Source organism: Bos javanicus, chromosome 1 (genome assembly GCF_032452875.1).
Source record: "Bos javanicus breed banteng chromosome 1, ARS-OSU_banteng_1.0, whole genome shotgun sequence".
Lineage (NCBI taxonomy): Eukaryota > Metazoa > Chordata > Mammalia > Artiodactyla > Bovidae > Bos > Bos javanicus.
The window spans coordinates 142,485,636-142,510,915 of record NC_083868.1 but is presented as its reverse complement, the minus strand read 5'-3'; the positions used below and the strand labels follow the sequence as shown (position 1 = coordinate 142,510,915).

The following is a 25,280-nucleotide window of genomic DNA, read 5'->3' as shown; positions in this document are numbered from 1 at the left end:
TGACTACGGTATGTGTTATCACCTGTGCAGGCAACAGGTCAAGTTTATGGGGGATGAAAGACAGGAGGAAAGTGTTTGAAAGTAATTTATCTTCTGAAAAATTACGGCACACTGACTTCTAAATTATAAACCGGCATATCTCTAACGACGTGCTATTCAATTGAGCTGAAAATTGGTTGAGCAAACTGGGAAAATCATGTTTGGAAGAATTATGTTCATAGTTTTTTGCTCTCTCTCGTCGTTTCTCTGTTATCTGCTGGGGCTCAGAAAAAAAAAAAAAGATGCATTCTCCCCGGACAAATAGTTTTGATTTATCGGGACCAAGTGCGTTTTATGTGGATTGTCAGATTTCAAAGATTTCTCTCAACAAAGATTCTTTTGATGTGAATACTTTAAATAGAGAAGCAAGTACTCTCTGCTCTTTCCCGAGAAGGAGGTGGAGGTGGAGGTGGAGTTGGAGCCCGGCCTCCGAGGTCCTGAAATAGTCACGATGGGGGAGAACGACCCGCCTGCTGCTGAAGCCCCCTTCTCCTTCAGATCACTTTTCGGCCTTGACGATTTGAAAATAAGTCCTGTTGTACCAGGTAAGCGGGACCAGGTGTGATGTCTGCCCCCACCTCACCCCCCAGATATGGATGATCCATGTGGCTGAAGGTCCCTTGTAGAAATATCTCCCCAGGAGTCCTCACATCCACAGGCCACTTCCTCGGGTTTGCAGAATCCCAGAGGGAAGGGGCATTAAAAAGGCCTTCACTTTGTTCAGGCCTCTTTGAACAACTCCCTGGAGACAATTGGTTTTTTTCTGGATGGAAGTTTTCAGAAATTGAGGCTCCAATTTCTCCTGGGAAGTTAGGGGTCAGATCCTGGCCAGGAAATCTCTGAGATCTCCAGGAAGTCCTGACAATCAGTGGTCACCAGCCCCTCCAGAAAACTTAAAATAAGCTGGGTCCCCTGAAGGTGTCAGATGCCTAGATTAAAATTCAACAGCAAGTGACGGAGTTGCTTCTAGCAACTAAAGGAAGGGAAGTTGGTTTTGTAAATGGGTCATAAACGCTTGGGCAAATGGTGGGCTCCTTAATACCTGGTTAGGATCCTTTTGGCAAGAACCTATCAGAACTTGTCACAGGAATCTGAGGCTCCTGGTCCCGGATGTGGTCAGGAAGACTGAACTGGGGGCTAAGCAGAGTGACATGTGGGGGCTCTGCTGAGGTTCCAGAAAGCACAGTGTAGGGGGCTGTCATATGATTCCTTCTAAACCACTTGGACAATTGATGTAAATGAATGCGAGGTGGGAGAAGAGGTGTGTAAGGGAAAAGATACACAATTTAAACACTTTTCAAAAATTAGCATTGGTGCAAATTAAAGAAAAAAGTGCCCTGCAATCACCTGGCCACCAACATTTAGCTGGGTTTTCTATCTTCTTTATTTTCTCTGTGTCCTTGTCTATAAGTACATGCTCATCTACAGCGCAGAGAGAGACATGTATTGTTCCTTGTATTTTCTTGGTTTTATAAACACGCCGCCCCCTTTTTTAAAATAGGATTACAACTTTGCATCAAGTAGATGTATAATCTACATGGCCATTTGGCATCATTTGACATATAATTGTTGCTAGTACTGTATAATATATATCATATGAAAACCAATAGCAGTTTACATATTCTTTTCTGCTCATTTTTGAAAATTTCTCCGTGATTAATTCCTAGTTTCAGGAAAGAGTAAAAACTTTTAAAAACTTTTCTTTTAAAATAAGTCAATGCATTGTTCATGATAGAAATTTAGAAAATATAGTTAATCAAAAAGATTTTTTGAAATGACCCACAATTTTATACTCTTACTCAGAGATAACACTATATCATTTTTTAGGTTTTCTTGCCTTTTTCCTATCCTATCAACATATCTGTGTTTCCCTTTGAAAGTGACATATAAAGGGAGAACCCAGAGACATTTTGGGTTTGGTTCCAGACCACTTAATTCACCAATTAAGCAAATATTATAATTGAGTCATATTACTTTTTTGATTTCCCCATACATGTAAAAGTCAAACTTATTCTCTACTGTAGTCTATTCAGTGTGCAACAGCATTATGTATAAAAACAATGTACATAATACCTAGTTAAAACTTGAGTTTTAGCTTAATTAAACAGTTAACTTATTTCTAAATAATATTAGCCATTATCTGTTGCTACAAACCTTCAATTTATGAAAACTGCAATATTGGCTGGAAAAGAGTGATAAAATGAGGTCTGCTTATGCTATTTGTAAAATTTTGAAGCTTTTTTGAAACTTAAAAATATCATGTTCATATTTCCATGGCATTAAGTAATTAATAGCCTTTTAAGGTTGTCCAACAATGGCTCCTGGGCCAAATCTGGCCCATCGTCTGTTTTTATAAATTAAGGTTTATTGGAGCACAGACATCCATTTATTCACATTTTGTCTGGCTTCTGTCTACAGAGTTGAGGAATGGTGAGAGGGACCCATATGGCCCGTAAAGTTGAAAACATTTAAATTGGGTCCTTCACAAAAAAGTTTGCCGAGTCCTCTTCTTTATCATTTTAAGCATTTCTATACCACTTGCTATTTCACCAGCTCCTTTTTGGGGGTACTTAGGCTATTTTCATGTGTCCATGTATCAATATTATCAAGGTCATGCCTTTAAGTGTACTTGTTTGTAGAGATTTGTGTACATCTCTGATGACTTTTTAGAATAAATTCCTAGAAGTGAAATTAATAGGTCAAATATTCTATCCATTTTTAAGCTTTTTAATGCGAAGTGAAAGTCACTTAGTCGTGTCTCTTTGTGACCCCACGAACTATACAGTCATGGAATTCTCCAGACCAGAATACTGGAATGGGTAGCCTTTCTCTTCTCCAGGGATCTTCCCAATCGAGGGATCGAACCCAGGCTGGCTGCATTGCAGGTGGATTCTTTACCAGCTGAGCCACCAGGGAAGCCCAAGAATACTGGAGTGGGTAGCCTGTTCCTTCTCCAGCAGGGTCTTGTGCATTACAGGCGGATTCTTTGCCAATACATATTTCCAGTTTGACTTTCCAAAAGTTTACACAAATTATACTCCTATTGACTGTTAAGTGGAGACCTATTTCTTTTCGCCTGGACTTCAGCAGGAATAATACTAATAATAATACACTGCAAAGTTGATACACAATTATGTCTAATATGCTTTTTATTTCTTTCTATTTCTGAAGAGATTGAAGGGTCTTTTGTGCTTGTTTGTCATTTGCATTCCTTCTTTGGAGAGATACTATGCTTTTGCTTTTTATTCCAAGCTTGCCCTCAAAGACAGCAAGGAGGAAGGGGGGCCAGGACGGGGCCCACAGGGCATGCGGCTGAGGAGCTGTAAAGGGGCAAACGTGAGCTGATACAAAAGTTCTAACCAAAGGAAAATCTTTGGATCTACAGGGGCTTCCCTGATAGCTCAGTTGGTAAAGAATCCTCCTGCAATGCAGGAGACCCCAGTTCGATTCCTGGTTTGGGGAGATCTGCTGGAGAAGGGGAAAGGCTACCCACTCCAGTAATCTGGCCTCAAGAACTAGTCCATGGGATCACAAAGAGTCAGACAGGACTGAGCATCTTTCACTTTCTTTGGGGCTTCCCTGATAGCTTAGTTGGTAAAGAATCCACCTGCAATGCAGGAGACCCTGGTTTGATTCCTGGGTTGGGAAGATCCCCTGGGGAAGGGATAGGCTACCCACTCTAGTATTCTTGGGCTTCCCTTGTGGCTCAGCTGGTAAAGAATCCACCTGCAATGTGGCCAACCTGGGTTCGATCCCTGGGTTGGGAAGATCCCTGGAGAAGGGAAAGGCTACCCACTCCAGTATTCTGGCCTGGAGAATTCCATGGGGTCACAAAGAGTCAGACACGACTGAATGACTTGCACTTGAATCTACAGTAAGGGCTTACTTCCTAAATCTCCCTCTTAGCTACAGAACAGTTAGGAGGATGAGTGGCCATTCAGGGCTCCCGCTGAGTTTTAAGTGAGACTGGAGAGTGGGCATCTCAGTGGGGAGACTGACTGGTTTGGGGCAGGCCTCCTGGGCAGGGAAGGTAGAAGGGAGGAGTCTGCTTTGCTGACAGTGAATTGGTCATCCTGGAAAGAACTGGTCTCTGACCCTGAGATAAAACCACCTTCATTATCCTGAAACAATCCATCCGTCCATCCATGTGCCCATCCCTCCCTTCTTCCCTCCCTCCCTTCAATCTACTAACATTTATTGAGGACTGCAGTGTGGCCACTGCTGTTCTGGGTGCTGAGAGTGCAGCCTGGAACATGCCACCTGCTCCTCCATCCAAGGCTAAACAAGGGCCGTGCCAGTGGTTCCTCCACCCCGCTCTGCACCCTTGGCACTAAGCCTAGTATGCTTCTCTCGTCCCCTCATTCTTCTCTCCCCCCACCTGCCCCGTGCCCTTTTCTTCTTTACACTTTTCTCCTTTTCTATTATTTCTTCACTCCTTCTCAGTTTTGTTTCCCAATTCTCTTCTGTTTTGGACAACTTGGAATGCTACTGATCATTTTACAACCACAGTCTTTATTGCCAGAGGGGGCTTCCCAGGTGGCTCAGATGGTAAAGAATTTTCAATACAGGAGATGCGAGTTTGATCCCTGGGTTGGGAAGATCCCTTGGAGAAGGGAATGGTTACCCACTCCAGTATTCTTGCCTGGAGAATCCCATGGACAGAGGAGCCTGGTGGGCTACAGTCCACGAGGTCACAGACAGTTGGACAGGACTGAGCAACTTTCACTTTCTTCGCTTCAAGTTGTGAGTTTCCAAGCACAGGCAGGGGGACTCTCCAAGAGATGGTCTGGAATGAAGGCCATCAGTGTCTGCACCCGTGACTGGTGGAGAATGACCTGCATGCCATCTGGTGACCCTCTCAAAAGTCCCCGCTCTTCCTCTCCTGAGAGCACCCTGTTTGGATTTTACATGTTGCCCTCTTCTGTAGGAGAGGTGGGGTCCTACCTCCCCTCTGTATTCATTTCCTAGGGCGACCAACACCACAGACTCCATGGCTTAAAACAGCAGAAATCTATTACCTCCTCATCTGGAGGTTAGAAGTCTGAAACCAAGGTGATGACAGGGCATTACTCCCTCCAACACCTGCAGGGAAATCCTTCCTTGCCTCTTAGATTATGGGGGTTGTTGATAATCATGCCTTCCTTGGCTTATAGATGAGTCACCCCAGTCTCTGCTTTCGTCTTCGCCTGGCGTTCTGCCCGTGTCTTTTCACATCATCTTCCCTTTTCGTGTATTGGTCTGTGTCTGAATTTCCCCTGTTTATAAGGATGCCAATCATTTTCGATTAAAGCCCATATTGATGACCTTGTTTTAATTTGATCATCTCTGTAAAGACTCTATGTCCAAATAAGATGATATTCTGAGGTAGGAGGGGTTGAGCATAAACATGTCAACATGTCAGGGGGACACAGTTAAACCCATCAGATCATCCCCAAGTGGAGAATGAATAGAACTGGGTTGGAGTCAGGGAGCATAGGGCTCAAATTTTAGAGAACGTGCCCCTGGTAGGCCGTCACTCCCCTGAGTCAGCTTTCTTCGGCTGGAACATTCTCTGCATTGAGGACAGGCGGAGGAATAGTTAAATTTTGTTTTCTTTCATTCAAATTTGTAGTGCCATGGCCTTTTGCTCTTCCCTCCCCACTTTTTGGTTTCTAGATGCCGATGAGGTGGCTGCCCAGATCCTGTCTCTGCTGCCATTGAAGTTCTTTCCCATCATCGTCATTGGGATAATTGCATTGATATTAGCGCTGGCCATCGGTTTGGGCAGTGAGTACCATCCATTATTTAGTAGCTTCTCAAATACTTGTTAAGCATTTAGACTCTCATAAGGTCCCCTTTCCTCCCAGGGCCACTGCACAGCCTGAGGCAAACACTCTCTGGGTTTGCTGATTTGAGCTTTATTTGCCTGCAGGACTCTGGAGGGCCCCAGTCAGAGCCTTTGGCCATGCTGGAGGCTTTGTCACTAAGGAGCCTGCCTTGTTAGATGTGTCCAAAGGCAGCTGATGAAACTGAACCCACAGGCAGGAGGGGGTGGGAGCCGGTGGAGGAGACAAGGAGGCCATTCATGCTGGGCCAAGCCAGGTTTCAAATAAGGTGCAAGCAGCTTTGGAGAAAGTGCATCATTTGAATGGTCTCTGATAGGGAACAACTTCTCATTTACTCCTCAAATAAGGAGCTCTCCGATCAGTTTAACTCTCCACGTGCTCGCCATTGGGGTCCACAGTTCCCTCATTTCTCACCCAGGGTCAGAGATGACAGGAGGTAGACTGAAGGCCAGGGTCCACCCTCAGGGCTTCTTGCTCAACTGGCTCAGCCAGTCAGCCACAGCCATGCACTTTCTCTGTTGACCTTGAGTCTCCAGAGTCTAAATTCATCTTGAGTTGTGGCTTGACGCCACTTAGGGAGACACAGCCGGGGGCAGCTGCCCCACCCTCTGGAATCCAGAAGAGAAACTGGGCTGAGGGGAACAGGTTACTGGCAGGGCTGCCGTTTCAATGCAGCTTTTATGACTCTGGAGCAAGTTCAAGGCTGCGTGGCAGGTGCATGGTTGTCCATGGGGCACACTGAAACAGCCCTTCCTTGACACCCCCTCTCCTTTCCTCAGTCCACTTTGACTGCTCCGGGAAGTACAAGTGCCGGTCGTCTTTTAAGTGTATTGAGCTGATGGCTCGATGCGACGGGGTGTCAGACTGCAGAGACGGGGAGGATGAGTACCGATGTGGTAAAGTCATGCCTTTTCACTGTAGAAGCAGGAGGACTTCAGTAAAATTCGGCCTTGACCTTCCTTATCTGTGAAATGGGTCCAAGGCAACACCATTCTCAAGACCTGGGACCCAACTGGCACTCACCCCAGGAGACTCTGGGCTGGGTGTTAAGGGAGGGCCTTATATGGACCTTAAATTAAGTTGGGGGGACTCCTTAAACAATTGGAAGAGACTCAGGTCCAGATGATAAGAACTGTGGCTGCCCTGTGGGGGTGGGATGCTGGTCAGGGGAAGGTCAGACTCAGCACAGGAGGATCTGGGCTGGCTTCAGAGAAACTCTGCCGGGTCTCAGGGCCCTTCGGGGCACTAACAACCTGTCTTCCTGTGTGCCGGCCAGTCCGTGTGAGTGGCCAGAACGCTGTGCTCCAGGTGTTCACGGCTGCCACCTGGAGGACCGTGTGCGCCGAGGACTGGAAGAGTCACCATGCGACTGTCGCCTGTGCCCAGCTTGGGTTTCCAAGGTAATTCAGAGCATCCAGCGGTAGGCAGGACACAAGCAGCGGTCACGAGGTGGGCAGACAGCTGCTGTTTATCTGAGCACCCACAGGGCACCTCAATATCCTCATGGCAACCTCACGATGTCTGACATCACCGGTGCGTGCGCAAACCAAGGTCCTGACACACAAAGGGGCATGGCATGTTTGGAGGCATCTCAGGCGAGGATCCTAGGTGCAAGCATTCAGTAAAGAGCTTCAGAGCTGAAGACCGAACCCCCGGTTCCTCTGACCACAGTTGCAGGGAAGCTTCCAGTCACCACCCTGCTTGGTCCCACTTCCCAAGGAACCCCAGAGAGTTAAGTTTGAGAAGTCAGTAATTTAATGGAAGTCTAATCATTTAAAACAATTGTTTAGCACTAACTAGGAAAAAGAACTCTTGTAGTAAAATCTCTGCATTTCAGCCGTCTGTGTTGCCCATGTGACTTTTCGCACTGGGGCGACATATTTTGGCCCTGATGCAGCCCCTCTCCTCTCCTGGCTTCTTCCTTTAGACTCCCAAGCAGCTGCCCAGGACATCTCTCTTGCTCCCCTTTGCTCCGGATTCTCAGGATTAAAAGCATGCGGGCTCTGAGTGCTCATACTACCCACAGAACGTGAACATCCCTGTTTATACCCAGGGAAATGGGCATCAAAACCTCAGTGCTCTGAATCCAGGGACCCTGGACTTGCAAAATGTGAAGTATCGTATTCTTAGGTCCTTCCTCCCAAACCGGTGAAACCTGCCCTCCAGCCTGTATCCCTGAGACCCGCCTCCTCTTCTCCAGCAATGACCTGAATTCAGGAATCAGCTGCACTTCTAGGCCCATGACGATAGCAAATCACTCCCACAATTGCCCTCAGAAATGACACAGGCTCAACTCCTCGTAGACTTGGAGGAAGCTTGCACGCCACACACACACATACATACATACACACTGCAAACACACCATGCAATTCTTACACACTACACACACCACATACACACTGCAAACACACCATACTCACAGACTACACACCATGCATGTATCACATCACGCAACACCGTATCTCTCTCTCTCTCACACACACACACACACACTTGCACCAATTACCCAGATATACACACAAGCCGCACCACCATGGCTCACAGCTGAAAGCTTCCCTTGGACATTTCTGCTCCTGGGTAGGTGGTTTCTTGGCCTCACTAGGGGGCGTCCCTTCCTCTTCCCTTCTGCCTCCCCTGCCTCTCCCTCTTGGAATATTTCCCCTTCTGGAATCCTTGACCTCCTCTCCATCAAGCAGAAGGGCCCAGTGACCCCCCTCCCTGGCTCCAACACTTCCTGGCCCCCTCATTCCTTTGCTCACGCCTCCCCATCTGCCGGGATGGTCATTCCCTGCTCCCTCTCAGGGTAAGTCCAGTGGATGCAAGATTCTGGGCTATCACCTCAGCAGTGTCCTTTTTTCTTCCCTCTAAACTTGCTCTTTGCTTCCCTATCTCTTGCTCCAGTTTTAAGATTTATTCTGTATCCATTCTTGTTTATTCTACTTCTCTATTGAAAGCCCTCCTTTGATCCCTGTGCACTACAGCATCCTGTGTCAGAGGTCTGTGGTAAAAAGAAAAGATGGACTGACAACTCAGATTGCTGCTGCTGCTGCTAAGTCGCTTCAGTCGTGTCCGACTCTGTGCGACCCCATAGACGGCAGCCCACCAGGCTCCGCCATCCCTGGGATTCTCCAGGCAAGAACGCTGGAGTGGGTTGCCGTTTCCTTCTCCAGACAACTCAGATTGCCTGGGTCCAAATCCCAGTGCACGCGCAGCCCTGTCATGTGACTGGGCCTCAGAATTAAGGCTAATAATAGTACCCACTTTAGAGGGTCGCTGTGAGGCTCAAGTATCTGAGTGCTTCAGAGCCAGCCTGGACCACAGGGACACCCTGTAAGACGCGGTCATGGCTACTGTTACCACTGAGACTTTGACGATTTGTGGGATTCCAGTAGCAGCCTTTGGGATCCCTTTGCATCATCCCTACTGCCCCGCCTGTAGCCCAGTCCACTTAAACTGGGACCTCCATCTCGGTGACGACTGGCTCTTTCACCTGGCACCTGCTGTATCAGTGGGTTGAGCAATACCTGGGGAGGCTGGGAGGGTCAGTGCCACGGCCTTGATTACATTTTCCTCCAAACCAAACCCGGCTGGACTTTGCATCCCGTGCCTGTCGCCTGCCCCACCCCTCTGCATTTACAGCGACCTGATGAAGTCCTGTGTGATAAGTTGGTGAGTTCAAGAGTGAAGCAACTCAGCAACTTTGTCTTTTGCTTGTTCCACGTCCTGCTATGTCATAACTCTTCCAACACCTGATCTGAAAAAAATTATGTCCTCTTCATCATTCTCCACTGGCCCTTCAAACATTGACTTGTCCTGGAGCCCCACAAAGTGCTCTGTCTACTGCTCATCTCTGTAACAGGAGCCCCACCAGCTCTGGGCAGCCTGGGAAAATCTTCCATTCCTACCTGGGTTTCTAGGCAACCCCATTTTGGTGCCCACCTGAAAACACCCCAATGAGTTCCATGTTCTGTCCCTTCTGGGACTTGCTTTAGGCAGCATCAAGGCGGGGTCCACCTAGCTACATCAGGAAGTAGTCCTCTCTCCCATGTGCCTGGAGCCAGGGTTGGGTGAATGGGCTTCAGGGAGGGGGCTGTCCCAGACTCTTCCAGGTCTGAAATGCCTTGCTAGGTTGGCAGAAGGAAGCCACTGATGGTTTAGGAGCACACCAGGACCTTCCCTCCCCCCCACACAGTGTGATACCTCTGACACTATGACTTGAGCCCAGGGTGATTTGGGGCACAGAGTGAATTTCTCAGGTCAGGTCTGCATTTCCAATGTGCTTGCAGCTACGTGAGTTCAGACACCCTCAGAGCGGATTCTCTCGAAGAGCAGTTTCGAGAGGACTTCGTGTCCATCAATCACCTCTTGCCAGACGACAAAGTGACTGCTTTACACCACTCGGTGTACACGAGGTTAGTGCCAGCTGGTGCTGGGTCCACTCTGTCTAGTCATGCACTGAGTTTGAGCATGAGGTTGTGTTCTCCAAGTGCAGGTTGAGGGTTTGGTCAGTTTGGTTAGATAGGGTGGACACATCAGGCTGGAGTACAGGAACTTAACCCCAAACCAGGCAGATACAGCCCAGCAGAGAAACGGAGGAAGGGTGATGAAGTGGTCACCTGATGCAGGTAAGTGCGGTACTGGCTGGGCACACAGTGGGCACTGCAGATGTGTTTAGGAAAAGAAGGCAGGGAAGGAAGGAGGGGGAATATTAGAAAGAAAGGAATTAAGAAAGAAACAACTTTATTTACAAAGTACTTTAATGTTCACCATTTGTATTAAATGTTTCTCCAAATAACTTGTAAGTCAGTCAATCAGTCCGTCGCTCAGTCGTGTCGGGCTCCTTGTGACCCCGTGGACTGCAGCCTGCCAGATTCCTCTGTCCATGGGATTTCCCAGGCTAGAATACTGGGGAGGGTAGCCATTTCCTCCTCCAGGAGATCTTCTAAGGAAGGTGAAATGCTGCTGCTGCTGCTGCTGCTAAGTCGCTTCAGTCGTGTCCGACTCTGTGCGACCCCATAGACAGCAGCCCACCAGGCTCCCCCATCCCTGGGATTCTCCAGGCAAGAACACTGGGGTGGGTTGCCATTTCCTTCTCCAGTGCATGAAAGTGAAAAGTGAAAGTGAAGTCGCTCAGTCGTGTCTGACTCCTTGCGACCCCATGGACTGCAGCCTGCCAGGTTCCTCTGTCCATGGGATTTCCCAGGCTAGAATACTGGGGAGGGTAGCCATTTCTTTCTCCAGGAGATCTCTAAGGAAGGTGAAATGAGGTATCCATAAATGACAGGCGCCTGAAGCTTAGAGGGGTCACCTGCCTGTGCAAGGAGGTCCACAGGCTTTCTGAACCCACATTCCATACTCTTCCTGATTTCTTGGACCAAACCCCAAGAGGAGTATACCCTTTGCTCCAGGAAACAATAGTCCTCAGCCTGCCGTCATGGAGTTGACAATCGCCCCCCTGGACCCACATGCAGTTTTCAGGGACAGTTCATTTCTTGGGTCCTAAAACCCTGGGCTGGTGACATCAGCTTTTTCTTGCATGATTGAATGACAGGCCTGGGCTCTAGAGGCAGGAATTTACAGAGGGTTCGCAGGGTGGGTTTTCCTGTCTGACATGCGTGTGTCCCCGGCTGCAAGGATTTGGTGCCAGAGGAGCCTGTCACACCATCCCATGGACATTCTGTGTCCCGCAGGGGCCAGTGAAGTACATCGGGGTAAAATGGACAAGCAAATGATACCAGTATATGATTATCTAATATAGCTCTTTATATGTCTCTTATCGTTAGCTATACAAAGCCTAGAAATACTCAACAGTGGTCACACATACACCATACTTCACTGTGGTCACCGGTTGTTAATGACTTGGTTGTTTTTTAATAGACTAAAAATTGAAATCTGTATTCAAGAGTGGGGGAATAGAGTTTATTTATTTATTTATTTTAGCCCAAGATTTAAGTTAAAAAAAAAAGTGTTTGGTTCCCAGGCCTCGGGTGTGTGAGTGCTAAGACGCTTCAGTGGTACCTGACTCTTTGAGGCCTAGGGTGTTTCATTAAACACACTCTTTTTCCATTTTAGGGAGGGATGTACCTCGGGCCACGTGGTTACCTTGAAGTGCTCAGGTGAGAGTTGCAGGACTGCAGAGAGGAACAGATGGAAGCCCTGGCTCACAGGCTCCTGTCCCCTCTGCTTGGACCACTCTGCCATCAGGCCCTTCCTCCTGGGTGCCAGGTGGGAGCTCTGTGACCCCACCTGCCAGGTCAGGGGAGGCAGCCTGGAGAGACTCCTCAGCAGCAGACAGGACCACAGTGCACAGAGTTCTGTCGCTCCGTGGTGGCTGCAACAGCCTGACTCACGCTTCCACTCCCCCCACCAGAAAGTGGGCACAGCCTGCTCTGTCCAACCCCTCAGCCCTAGCCTGGGCAGGAGCCCCCTGTCGCTGGCAGGGGGCTCTTGTTGCAGGGCTGGAGCTGAAGAAGTCAGCCCCTGCATTCATGAGGCTCCCCGGCTCCTGGAGCGCTGTCACCATCCTGGGGACATGAGTGTCATGGGGAGGTCGATGCTAGCTCCCAGTTCTTTGCTCCAATGGGCTGTGCCCACTGCACCCCACAGCACCCTACCCATCCCCCGTCTCAGGCAACCTGCCCCCTCCCCTCCCCCGAGGCACCTGCCCCACCGCTCCCTCTCCCTCTGCAGCCTGCGGTCTGAGGACGGGCTCCAGCCCCCGCATTGTGGGTGGAAACACATCCTCGCTGGCTCAGTGGCCCTGGCAGGCCAGCCTGCAGTTCCAGGGCTACCACTTGTGCGGAGGGTCCATCATCACCCCACTGTGGGTTGTCACAGCTGCCCACTGTGTTTATGAGTGAGTTCTCCTGACCTCCTGGTGGGGGGCATTCTCATCTCCGACAGACCCCCGTCCAGTACAGGCCACATGGGGACAAGGCTGATTTGGGTGGTCAGCAGCAAGGCAGGTCAAGAAAGCGTGAAACAGACCATATCGTCACAAGGTCATGTCCACAGACCATCCTCACTGTGGATCCAGCTCCATCAGCTGGGTGGGATTGGTGACTCCAGGATCATTTTAAGGACCTTCAGCTCTTACAGAAAAGATAGAAAGAGGGGAAGGAAACTCTCATGTATAGGAAACCCAGCAATGCAAATCCCCTAGACCTCCTTGTAGCTCATTCCCATGGACCATGTTGTGACTGAGAGAGAGAGGGGTGCGGGGTGGGCGGGGTCTCCCCAGAGCAATCTCTGTTAGGGGGTTTGGCGTGGAAGAAAACCACAGAAAATACTTCCAAACACAGTAGCAAGTGTCCGTGTTATTTCCACCTGCCTCTATTTCGATTTCTGATGGAGAATGGGCCATTATGGAAAGATGAGCTCATTTCTCAAATGCCCAGAGGTGCAGAGATCAAGGCCTGTCTAGGGGACACACGGGTGGATCTGCGCTTCTGCAGGGCTTGTGCGGGCACCTCCTGCCACCTCCTTAGCACTGGCTCTCGGGAGACTTGTGATCTGTGGGTGAAAGTGCTTGGGGCTGTCTCATTTCAGTCTCTACCTCCCCAAGTCCTGGACCATCCAGGTGGGCCTTGTTTCCCTGCTAGACAGTCCAGCCCCCTCCCATCTGGTGGAAAAAATCATCTACCACAGCAAGTACAAGCCGAAGAGATTGGGCAATGACATCGCCCTCATGAAGCTGGCCGGGCCTGTCACTTTCAATGGTACGTCCGGGATCTGTCTTTTTCCTGCTATCATTGTTTCAGGAGAATCTGAATTGCCTGTTGAAGCATGTTGATGAAGGCTGCCTTACAATTTCCACTAGGTAATTCCAATGTCTAGTCCTATGTCCAGATTCATTTCTGTGTTGATTGTTCTCAGCTGATCGTCTCTTTGCATTAAACTTGTGATTTTCCTGGTTCTTGGTATGAGGAGAAATTTTTAATCACATCCTGGGCATTTGGGCCAGCATGTTAGGAGACAGACATCTTCAGTTTTAACAGACGGTCACCCTGTTCAAGTTTACTGTGAGGTCTTGGTCTACTTTTGTGGGTTGTGGTTCTGATGACTGTTTGACGTCAGAGGCTCTGTGGCTCTAGTTTGGCCAACTTGGTTTGCCTGGGGCCACTGAGGTCTCACCTGAGCTACTTTCTTTCAGTTAGTGCCTCTTGGAGATTAAAGGGGTTTCCCCAGACCAGGCCACCTGGTACCTGTGGGTGGTAGAAGGGGGTCTTAGGTCCCTGGGGACAAAGAACTTTTCCTTGTTTGGTGCTTATTTTGGTGAGGTGCTCTGCCAGTGCCACACACAAGCCTGGTATCTTGACCTTGGCTGAGGAAGGGAAGGCCTCCCAGGCTGGCCAGCTGGCTGGGGTGGGATCTTCTCTGTGGCCCTTTCTGTATAAACTGGAAGATACTGGGCATCTCCAACTCCTGGAAATACTCAGAAATATTCTCTCACAACCAGCTGCTGAGTCCAGCAGCTCTGTTTACCCATGGAAATGTCAAGTCCTAATGATTGGAGGTTTCAAAAACACCAGAAAAGTCACCCAGGACAGAATTCTCCAGCTGTTTGCCATTATGACAGAGCACATGAGCCTCTGCCTAAATCAGGAAAAGCCCCCTTCTTCTTCCCAAGGACTAGAGCAGCTTGGAGATCAGGTAGAGTATAACAAACATGGCCCTTGCTGGAGCAGAAACCTGGCTCAGGACCAACAGTAGGTTGGAGCCTGTAGAGTCATCAACGCATTTATCACACAGCACACAGAATTCTCTATGCGTCACACTCTGAGACAAATATTTCTAGAAAAACAAAGAGAAGTTGTAATGGTGGTGTTCCTTTGCTAATTATGATTAATGATCCTTGGTTATAAAAAAATGAGGTGCCAACACTTGCACTTTGATAAAACTGAAAATGAGTGCCCTTGTCCTTTCTCCACCTTTCCATTTTTGTCCTACCTGGAAAGCTTAGTTCGTATCTCAGAATGTGGTCATGTGAAGGACCTGTGACAGCTTCTGGTGGAGGGCTTATGTGATACAGCCCCCATGGACAGGCAGGCTCATTGCCTCCAGATGTGTCAGGAGGGATGGGAAGATTCACAGAGCGATGTTCCATAAAGCAGTGTGCCCACAGTCTAGACCAGGAGTGGGCAGACTAGGGCCCATGGGTTGAATTGGACCTTCTGCCTCCTTTTAAATAAAGTTTTATTGACACATGGCCCACCCTGTTCACCACTGCCTGTGGCTGCTTTAACGCTACAATGGCAGAGGTAAGGGTTGAAATGGAGACCACATGGCTTACAAAGCCTAAAATGTATACTATTTTCCTCTTTACAGAAAATATGTTGACCTCTGGTCTAGACTCACTCACGTTGCCATGGTCTATGGTTGACCTGTGGTCTAAACTCACCCATGTTACCTTGGTCTTGGGTTGAGTTGACCTGTGGTCCAGACTCATCCGTGTTGCCTTGGTCTTGGGTTGAGTTGACCTCTGGTTTAGATTTACTCTCATGTTGCCATGGTCTACGGTTGACCTGTGGTCTAGACTCACCCATGTTGCCATGGTCTAGGGTTGTTTTAGGGCTCTGGTGGGGGAGAGGTCCCCAATCTGAGCACATGACCAGGGACCTGACCTTTTTCTGGGAGACACCCCCACCGCCAGCCCCGAGAGGCAGACACCAAGTGGCGGCTTTCTCAGACGGCAGCTTCCTTGGCCTAAGCTCTCTTGTTTCCTCTCCAAACAGAGATGACCCAACCAGTCTGTTTGCCCAACTCCGAAGAGAACTTTCCTGATGGAAAATTGTGCTGGACATCAGGCTGGGGGGCCACAGAGGATGGAGGTCAGTGGTCTGAGATCCAGATTCTGCATCCAGTGTGCCCAGAACCAAGAGGCCCGGGTGCCTGCTCCCTATTGGTGTCCCAGTGTAACATCCCGCTGACATGTCATGGTCAGGAGGGAGCACAAACCCTCAGTCGGACGCTGAGACCTGAGAGGAGGGAGAGGCGGGGTGTACCCTGTGGTGAGCCCATAAGATGTGAAGGTCACAGTCTACAAACACGTGGAGTTAGAGGGGGTCCGTCCCTCTGGGTGAGGAGGGTGAGGCTGAACCACTGCAGATATGTTGTTACTTTCTGGTCGCTGCTGCAACACATGACCCCAAACTTAGAGGCTTAAAGCAACTCTCTGGACCACCTCACAGTTATGGCGTTCGAAGTTGTAAATCAATGTGTCTGGGTGGGGGCTGCCATCCTCCCCGAGGCTCTGGGGGAAGATCTGTGCCCCTCTTTCTAGCCTCTGGGGCCCCCACATCTCTTGCTCCTGCTCCTCCTCCCCCTTTGCCGCCAGCAGCACGGTGTCCCCCAGTCTCTCTCTCCTCTCTGACTTCTGCTTCTTCCATCATCACATCTCCTTCTCTAGCCCTTCGAAGGACCCTTGGGATTACATTTAAGGTCCACCCACCCAGGTGTCCCCATCTCAAGGTCTTATCACATCCGCAAAGGCCCTTCTGCCACAGAAGGTGGCAGGGCCCCAGGTTGGAGGGTTGGGGCCTGGAGGACACGTTTCTGCTGACCACCCCCAGGCTCTACCCCAAGGCTGTGTGTGGGACCTCACGAGCCTCAGTTTCCTTCTGTTACCTGGGTTCAGGGAACTAAATGGGCTGGTGTAGTCGAGTGCTTGGTCTAGGATGGGCCCTGGGGGAGGGGTACCTGCTGGCTGTGGTTGCCCCATCTTCCCACACTGGCGACCTTAGGGAAATGAGTGGCTGTGGGATGAAGCAGGGTCTCCCCCAGCCCACCCACTAGGGGACAGAGCTCTAAGGCTGTCTACTGTCAGGCTGCCCCACCCCCAGGCAGTCATCTGAGCCCCTGGTGGGGCCCCCTCACTGCACAGACCCCCCCATCCCCTTGCTCTGACCCAGGTGATGCCTCCCCGGTCCTCAACCATGCGGCCGTGCCTCTCATCTCCAACAAGGTCTGCAACCACAGGGATGTGTACGGTGGCATCATCTCCCCATCCATGCTCTGCGCTGGCTACCTGAAGGGTGGTGTGGACAGCTGCCAGGTAGGGGCACCCAGTGACGTCTGGGGGCCACGCCGTGGGCAAGGTGACCCAGCCCTCAGGACAGACTACCGTCAGCACGTCCCTATGACCGACTGAAAAGCAAATTTACAGGGTGTGGGAAGAAGTTTGCTCAAGATATTGTTCCCTTTCCTGTCTGGCCAGGCCCGTGTTTACTCAACGCTCCCCTCTGCCTGGGTGCTGGGCGGAGGTGGCGAGGAGGGTCTCAGAGTTTCCAGGGGGATCCAAAAGGGCAGAGGGCAGGGGAAACCTGTGAATCTAGCCTGCACAGCCACAGTGGACGAGACTCCAACACTGCCTGGTTCAGCTGAAGCCCCTGGCCAGGCAGATCCTCCCTCTGAAAGCACCCCTCTGCTCCCCGTGCTGCCTTGACTTTGTGGGTTCAGGACTCTGAGCCCTGGCAGGGAGACAGCTGGAGGGGGACCATCCCCAAAGGACGAGGACCTCACCCTCAGGAGGGCAAATCAGTTCCAGAAGGGCAGTGGGGGAGGTGGTGGATGCAGCTCCATCCACGTGCTGTATTTTGTGATACAGTGAAGCAGGGTCCTGTCATCAGGACAGGTGACACATGGTGGCAATGTCTGTTCGTGCCCTTGCCTTTGCTCTTTCCTTGCCATCCAGGGAGACAGCGGGGGTCCCCTGGTATGTCAGGAGCGGAGGGTGTGGAAGCTGGTGGGAGCCACCAGCTTTGGCATCGGCTGTGCCGAGGTGAACAAGCCTGGAGTCTACACACGCATCACTTCCTTCCTGGACTGGATTCACGAGCAGATGGAGGTGGGTGCAGCCCCCAAGCCCCCTGCAGCTCATGTCGGAGCCTATCATTCTAGCTCTAGCATCCTTTCTGTGGGCCCCCAGTCCTGCTATCTGGAGCCAGGAGGTGACTAATTAGTTATTAATTTGTCAAGCAGTGACTTTGTGCTCCTGGGTGTGAACTAGGCACGGCTAACCCCACGAGCAAGGCCCTGGCAGGGTGGGCCTGGTGGGCTGGACATACACAGGGCGAGTGTGGCTGGGACATGGAGGATCATGTACTTCTGCCAACTGGGGAAACAGGAGGGGCGACTGAGGACCAGCTCTGGGGGTGGAGACCAGTCAGGTGGGCACGTGCAGGCATGGAGACAGGTGGGAGTGGTCTGGACTGGAAGCCCTCAGTGCCCACTGGGGAGTTTGACTTTGGGGGAACCAGGATGGGATGGAGCATCTGGAATCAGGAGGGGTCTGGGTGGCTCTGTGCCTTGGGGGCCTCCCTACAGTGGGGGTGGGAGGAGGGAGACAGGTCAGTGAGGTTGGCTTAGCAGGACAAGGGTGGGCAGGAAGAGCCCTGGAGATGGAGGGAGGAAGAACAGAGCATCCAGGGACAGAAAATGCCCAGCTGACTCCAGGTCCTACCGCAATGGCTTAGCAAACATGGGGTGACACCCTCCCTAGCAGCAGAAACCTCAGCCTGGCCTTCCACCCTATGGGCATTCAGCCAACGTTTACCTACTCGATTGCCAGGCTGAGCCCCATATCAGGCCTTGGACCACTTTTAAAGAACTTTGGTTTTTGGTTTTGCTGGGGGTTTTTTGTTGTTGTTGATTGAGGCAAAATATACGCAATGTGAAGCTGACCATCCTAAAGTGCAAATCTGGCAGCATTCAGCCCATGAAGGATGTTGTGTTGCTGCTGCCTGACCTGTACCCAGAACATTTTCATTTCCTGGAAATGAGACTCCATGAAGCAGTCACTCTGTGTTGCCAGGATCTCGTCCTCTGGCAGCCAGTAATCTACTTTCTGTCCTGGGGGATCAAGACCTTTTAAAATGCTCTCTGATAGCTCAGTTGGTAAAGAATCCACCTGCAATGCAGGAGACCCTGGTTCAATTCCTGGGTTGGGAAGATCCCCTGGAGAAGGGAAAGGCTACCCACTCCAGTATTCTAACCTGGAGAATTCCATGGACTGTATAGTCCATGGGGTCTCAAACAGTCAGACATGACTGAGTGACCTTCACTTTCTTTTCATTTAAAGCAGCTGGCTAAGACGGCACCAAACTGCTCAAGTGCCTTGATGTCAATTTCCACTCCTTCTTCCTTGAATATTTGCCTTACATCAGGAGGGCAGGGCTGAGGCCCTGGGCCTGGGCCTGGTTAGAATTCCAGCCCTGCTGTTGTGTAGCTGTGTGCTATCAGCCCACTGCTGGGCAGCAGACAGGCTGCGGGGGAACCTGCTGGGGTGCTTTGGCTGTTAGCTTGCTGCCTGGCCCAGTGCTGAGGGCCATGCGGTACTCTTCAGCACAAAATTCAGCCGAAACCCATCACTCCCTCAGAAAATAGACATTTGAAAACGCAGCCTCCTCACTGCAGTGGCTGCAGACAGCCTGTGAACAGGACTAAAGGGGTTGAGAGCCATGTGGGGGATGGGGGAGGAGGGACCTGTGGGTGGGGAGTGGGAGGGTCACGTGGGCTGAGAGCCAAGTGGACAAGGGTGGGGCAGAGGACTCTTCCCATTCACCCAGGGAGCCTCAGAGGTGCACCCCCATGAGGGTGCTCGCGGGGTCAGAGGGTCTGTGTGACGAGGCTTGTCACAGCAGCAGGTTGAAGAAGCCTGGCTCAGTCCTGAGCTGGGCGGAGTGCAGGTCAGGCGCAGGGTTCCAAAATCACTGTGGGAGCTTCTGAAGGGAGGTGTCCTAATATCTCAGCCCATTTCCCTCAGCACTGCCCTGGCTATTGGCCCCTGGGATCATCTCCATATTACAGGTGATGGATCCTCATAAGCCCCCACCCAGGCTAATGAGGGGCAGAGCCTGAGTCTGCCCAGCTCCGAGAGCCCACCCCCACACTCGCCGCACAGCACAGTGATGAGTTCCAACCTGGGGTACAGAGCACCTCCCTCAGCTGCTTGCTAGCACTGAGGGTCCCAGCACCCGTTCCAGAGGTTCTCATCAGGCATCTGGTGGTTCAGATGCAGGAGGCTCCAGGGCGTGCTGGGGGAAGTGGGATGGTCAGAAAGGGCTCCCCTTCCCCCCAGAACTGGAGGAGCAGGCTCTTCTGGGCAGGTGGATGGCTCTCCTGAGGCCTGGGGAGCATATCAACCAGGGCTGCCCCGGGCCCTGAAGGCCTCTGTGAGTCACGTCCCCTCAAATGTCTCAGGGGACAACCCAGAAGATGCTTCCCTCCACGAGAGCTTTCCAGCAGGCCTGCCGTTTTAGTTGTTTCTTCTGAGCATCAGTGGGAGGGCCTTCCAGTAGCTCACATACCTCGAGGGGAATCAGCCCATCTTTTTTCTCTGATGCTAAAGGTTACTGCACCATTTTTCATCCACTAGTTTTCTCTCCCTACTGGGAGCTCGAATCATTGTTACAACTCAGAGCAGGACACAGGAACACTGATGCTAAGAGCTGGGAACTGTGGAAAAGTCTCAGGTTGGAGATGGAGAAGGTGGGGTGTGGCTGGTTGGAGGTGCACAGGGCAGGGAAACTATTTCACACTTACCTGGGGTCCACATGGAGCAGAGACCAATTTTATCCCCATTAATTGTGAACTTCTGATGCCCTCCTCAGGGCAAAATGCTGGTACTCATTTGATCTTGGGCTTCCCCAGTGGCTCAAGCAGTAAAGAATCCTCTGCAATGCAGGAGACACAAGGAGATGTGTGTTCAACCTGTGGGTGGGGAAGATCCCCTGGAGGAGGAAATGGTAACCCATTGTGGTATTTTTGCCTGAGAAATCCCATGGACCCTGGCAGGCCACAGTTCATGGGGTCGAAAAGAGTCAGACACGACTGGGCAAGCATTCACTCATGCTTTATCTTAATATTGGAGAGATGACTTGACATGATGAAAAAGGTAATACGTATGTTTTCATTTCTAGAGGGACCTGAAAACTTGACAAGTTAAAGGCAAGTTACCACCATGAGTTCCTGCCAAGATGGGGATATTCCTATCCTTCCATAGATTCTAACAGCAGAGCTGAATGAAGGAGCATCTTTTCATTCCTCCACATCTAGAACAATTTTCCTCTATGATCTCTGACGAGCCAGAGGGGCATCAGAATAAAATGATCCTGAACCTCCTTGCTGATCTTCCCAAGAACAGAAGCAGGAACACCTCCTAAGCACTACCTTTTCCCACTTTTCCATCTGGTTTCCTCCCTTGCAAAGCCCCTCAGCAAAGATATGCAGCCAGGACCTACAGGAGTGCTCTCAGTGTAGACACAGCTGTCCACACCTTTCATCCAGGTACCAGAACCAAACCGATTTTTTGTACCAGGATCTCCTTTGACACGTGGGAACTTATAGGTGATTATAGTTTTGTAGTCATTGGTCCTCGATGTATCATTATCTCTTGCTTCTGAAGGACATAGACTTTCATAGCAAGTTCATCACTCGGAGTTTATTGAATGAATCTTGATTGTTCATGTAAGCTTGATTCAAGAGGCTCAATTCCTTTGATCTGTTGGAACGGATTTATTGGGAGATCAGAATCATCCCCTATTACATCAAAGTAGTCAGAAGCAGAGTAAGAAAAGAAAGGAATAAGTCAGGACCACCTAACTCCCATACAATGTTACCGAAGGCCAACTAGACAGTTTCATGTCATTAAGACACTAGGGCTTCTCTACCTCTCCATATGGGCCTGTTAAATCTCCTGCACAGCTACAGGTTAGAGGCCCCTCCTGGTACCCACCCATCCTCTGAAGTCCCCATAACACATGCGTAACAGAGGAAGATTCCTTGGTAAGTAATCATTGTCCAGGGGTGCTTTATCACAAGTGACTTTGTTGGAGTATGAATCTGTTGCTTTGCCCTGAGGCAACCGTGGGAAAGATGGGTGAGTTCCAAGGAGATCAGAGATGGGTCCGGGTGCCTGGGGAAGGGCCAGCTCCAGGGAGCCTCCTGGGCCATGTGTTAGAGCAGGGTGGAGGAAGATATGGAGGGGGAGCTCAGGTAAACTGCTAGGATGCACTTCACTGCATCAGAGTTCCTGCACAGATCTCTCTGCATGTCAGAAAGCGACAAGACCATTTTTATTTTGAGTGTTTCTGCCCAGCTGTCTTTGAAAGTAATGGTAGCTCACAAAAGCATCTTGAGAAAGAGCAACAAAGCTGGAGGTATCACTCTCCTGATATCAAATACAAAGTTTCAGTCCTCAAAACAGTACGGTACTGGCATGAAAACGTAGACATCAATGGAACAGAATGAAGTAAACCCGCGTTTATATGGGCAATTAATCTACAAAAAGGAGGCAAGAATATACAGTGGGGGAATGGACAATCTCTTTAGCTAATGCAAAAGAACGAAATTGGCCTATTTTCACACCATACACAAAAACAAGCTCAGCAGGGCTTAAAGACATGAACGTTGCCTGAAACTGCAAAATGTGCAGAAGAAAACATGGGCAGTAGGTTCTTTGAAATTAGTATTAGTATCATTTTTTTAACCTGTCTCCTCAGAAAAGCAAAAATAAATCTTACTAAAAAGCATTTTGCACAGCTAAGGAAAGCATCAATAAAATGAAAAGGCTGCCTACTGAATGCAAGAAGGTATTTGCAAATGATATAACCAATAGAAGTTTAATATCCAAAGTATACAAAGAACTCATACAACTCAATAGCAAGAAAATGCAAACAATCCAATTTAAAAAATGGGCAGAGGATCTGAATAGACATTTTTTTCCAAAGAAGACATACCAATGGTTGGCAAACACATGAAAAGATGTTCAGCATCAATAATCACCAGGAAAATGCAAATCAAAACCATTCTTGTCAGAAGGGCTATTATCAAAAAGAACACAAATAACAAATGTCAGTGAGAATGTGGAATCCTTGTGCACCATTGGTAGGAATGCAAGCTGGTGCAGCCACTATGAGAAACAGTCTGGAGGTTCCTCAGTAAACTAAAAATAGAGCGACTATTTAATCTAGCAATTCCACTTCTGGATATATGTCTGAAAAAAAACACTACTCAGAAAAGATACATGCACCCCAGTGTTCATAGCAGCCTTGTTTATAGTAGCCAAGATATGGAAGTGTCCATCAGCAGATGAATGGATAAAGAAGATGGGGCATACACATACAATGGAACATTGCTGCTGCTGCTGCTGCTCAGTCGCTTCAGTCGTGTCTGACTCTGTGCGACCCCATAGACGGCAGCCCGCCAGGCTCCCCGTCCCTGGGATTCTCCAGGCAAGAACACTGGAGTGGGTTGCCATTTCCTTCTCCAATGCATGAAAGTGAAAAGTGAAAGTGAAGTCACTCAGTCGTGTCCAACTCCTAGCGACCCCATGGACTGCAGCCTACCAGGCTCCTCCGTCCATGGGATTTGCCAGGCAAGAGTACTGGAGTGGGGTGCCATTGCCTTCTCCAACAATGGAACATTATTCAGCCATAAAAAAACCCCCGGGATCTTGCCATTGGTGACAAGGTGGATGGATCTTGAGAATATCATGCTACATGAAATAAATTAGACAAAGACTAACACAAAAAAAATAAAGGAAATATTTCACTTACATGTGACATCTAAAAAGCAAAGCAAATGAACAAGGAGGAAAAGACTATCACATACAGAGAACACCTGGGTGGTCGACGGAGGGGAAGGGGTTGAGGGTTGGGTGAAGTGGGTGAAGGAGGTTAAGGGGGACAAACTTCAGTTATAAAATAAATATGCAACAGGGATGTAATACACAGCACATATATATAGTCAAAAATACAGTAACGGGTTGATATGGGGACAAATGGTAACCAGACCTACCGCAGTGATTGTTCAGTAACTTAATAATGTATTTAAATGCTGAATCACTATGTTGAACACCTGAAACTAACATAATACTGTACATCCACTATACTTCAATAAAAAACAATGTTCTGTAGGAAAAAAGAAAGAGAAATCGTCAAGTTCTTCATATTTCAATCTATAATGGCATCATGGCACTTGATCATTTCTTGGTCTAAACCCATGTATCTCCATTAAAATTTGTTGCTGTTGTTCAGTTGCTAAGCCATACGTGGCTCTTTGTGACCCCAAAGACGGCAGCATGCCAGGCTTCCCTGCCCTTCACTGTCTCCTGGAGTTTGTTCAGGTTCATGCCCATTGAGCTGGTGATACTATCCAACTCTCTCATCCTCTGCCACCTGGGAAGCTCAGTGTCATTAAAATCACCCTGTTAGAAATTAAGTAGTACTCCAATAAAAATAAATAAATAAAAGAGAGCAGTGGTAACTCAAGTATTGAAGATCCAAGTTGTGAAAAGATGAAAGATTTCATATGTGATCATCTCGATTGTGAAAACCTGACTTTGAGGTCACCAGAAATGTACTTCAAGCCTATTGTGGTTTCTTTCTGCTATTTTGTTGGGAAATATTTGCTGGCTTACATCTTTCGAAAGGTCTTGGGTAACGCTATGGGCAGGCATTCCTTGGCATGTCCTGTGTCCTGGCCCCATTCTAAGCCTGTTTCATGTGCTGACTTTTCCATGGTTACACCAACCCTATGACACAGGGGTACTCACAGTCCCATCCTGCAGGTGAGGAAACCAAGCTGTGAAACAGACAATATTTTCCCAGGACCACACACGGGGCCAGTGGCACACATTATACTAGCAGGAAGCAAAACATGCTTTGGCATCTGAGTCCAAAGGGACTTTGCACCACCAGCTTGAACCCATTTGAGACGTAGTTCAGTTAAGCTCAATTCAGTCGCTCAGTTGTGTCCAACTCTTCGCAACCCCATGGACTGCAGCACGCCAGGCTTCCCTGTCCATCACCAGCTCCTGGAGCTTGCCCAAACTCATGTCCGTCGAGTTGGTAATACCATCCAACCAACTCATTTTCTGTCGTCCCCTTCTCTTCCTGTCTTCGATCTTTCCCAGCATCAGGGTTTTTCCAATGAGTCAGTTCTTCACATCAGGTAGCTAAAGTATTGGGGTTTCAGCTTCAGTTGAGATGTGATAGTGATTCAAAATCATAACCAACTTCTCTGTTACCTAGAAATGTTTAGTCCCAATGGAGATATTTGCTGTCTTGAGGTTTATGGGTGGAGCTGTTTGCCATCTTGTTCTTTTTTCCTTGTGGAAAGAGCTTAGCACTCACCTCACGCCTGACAGCCAGCCAGAGCAGGAGCCAGGAGAGAGGGCTGGGCTCTCCTAACCTGCAGCCCGACCACAGCCAGAGGAACACTTCATAGATGGGTGGGCTGTCTTCCCTGGTGACTCAGGTCTGAAGAAGCAACTGTGGGACATTAAGGTCCTGAGTGGATGAGGGAGCCACCTGACCTCAAATGTCCAGGACAGTACCCCAGAAATGGCTCCTCTCTCTGTCTCTCTTTCTCCCTCTCTTTCATTACCTTAGTATTTAATATGGCTATGGCGGCACT

General features: G+C 49.4%; 1 protein-coding gene across 1 annotated transcript; it reads left to right on the top strand.

Annotated features, from left to right (window-relative positions):
* The first annotated feature begins 367 nt into the window (after positions 1–367).
* On the top strand, positions 368–24,383 carry TMPRSS3 (transmembrane serine protease 3). The gene is made up of 12 exons (XM_061422380.1): positions 368–584; positions 5,695–5,805; positions 6,644–6,760; positions 7,141–7,264; positions 10,151–10,276; positions 11,937–11,980; positions 12,555–12,720; positions 13,413–13,582; positions 15,599–15,694; positions 16,775–16,917; positions 17,557–17,709; positions 20,783–24,383. The coding sequence occupies exons 1-12, from the start codon at positions 491–493 to the stop codon at positions 20,798–20,800; spliced, it is 1,362 nt and encodes a 453-aa protein (XP_061278364.1). The 5' UTR covers positions 368–490; the 3' UTR covers positions 20,801–24,383.
* The last annotated feature ends 897 nt before the right edge of the window (positions 24,384–25,280 follow it).

What these genes read in the sequence shown, in the direction of transcription:
- TMPRSS3 (XM_061422380.1), top strand. Translation starts at nt 491, where the DNA reads ATGGGGGAGAACGACCCGCCTGCTGCTGAAGCCCCCTTCTCCTTCAGA. An exon ending in GCCCAGCTTGGGTTTCCAAG is followed by an intron (nt 7,265 to 10,150) that starts GTAATTCAGAGC and finishes ATGTGCTTGCAG; the next exon opens with CTACGTGAGTTCAGACACCC. An exon ending in GTGGTGTGGACAGCTGCCAG is followed by an intron (nt 16,918 to 17,556) that starts GTAGGGGCACCC and finishes CTTGCCATCCAG; the next exon opens with GGAGACAGCGGGGGTCCCCT.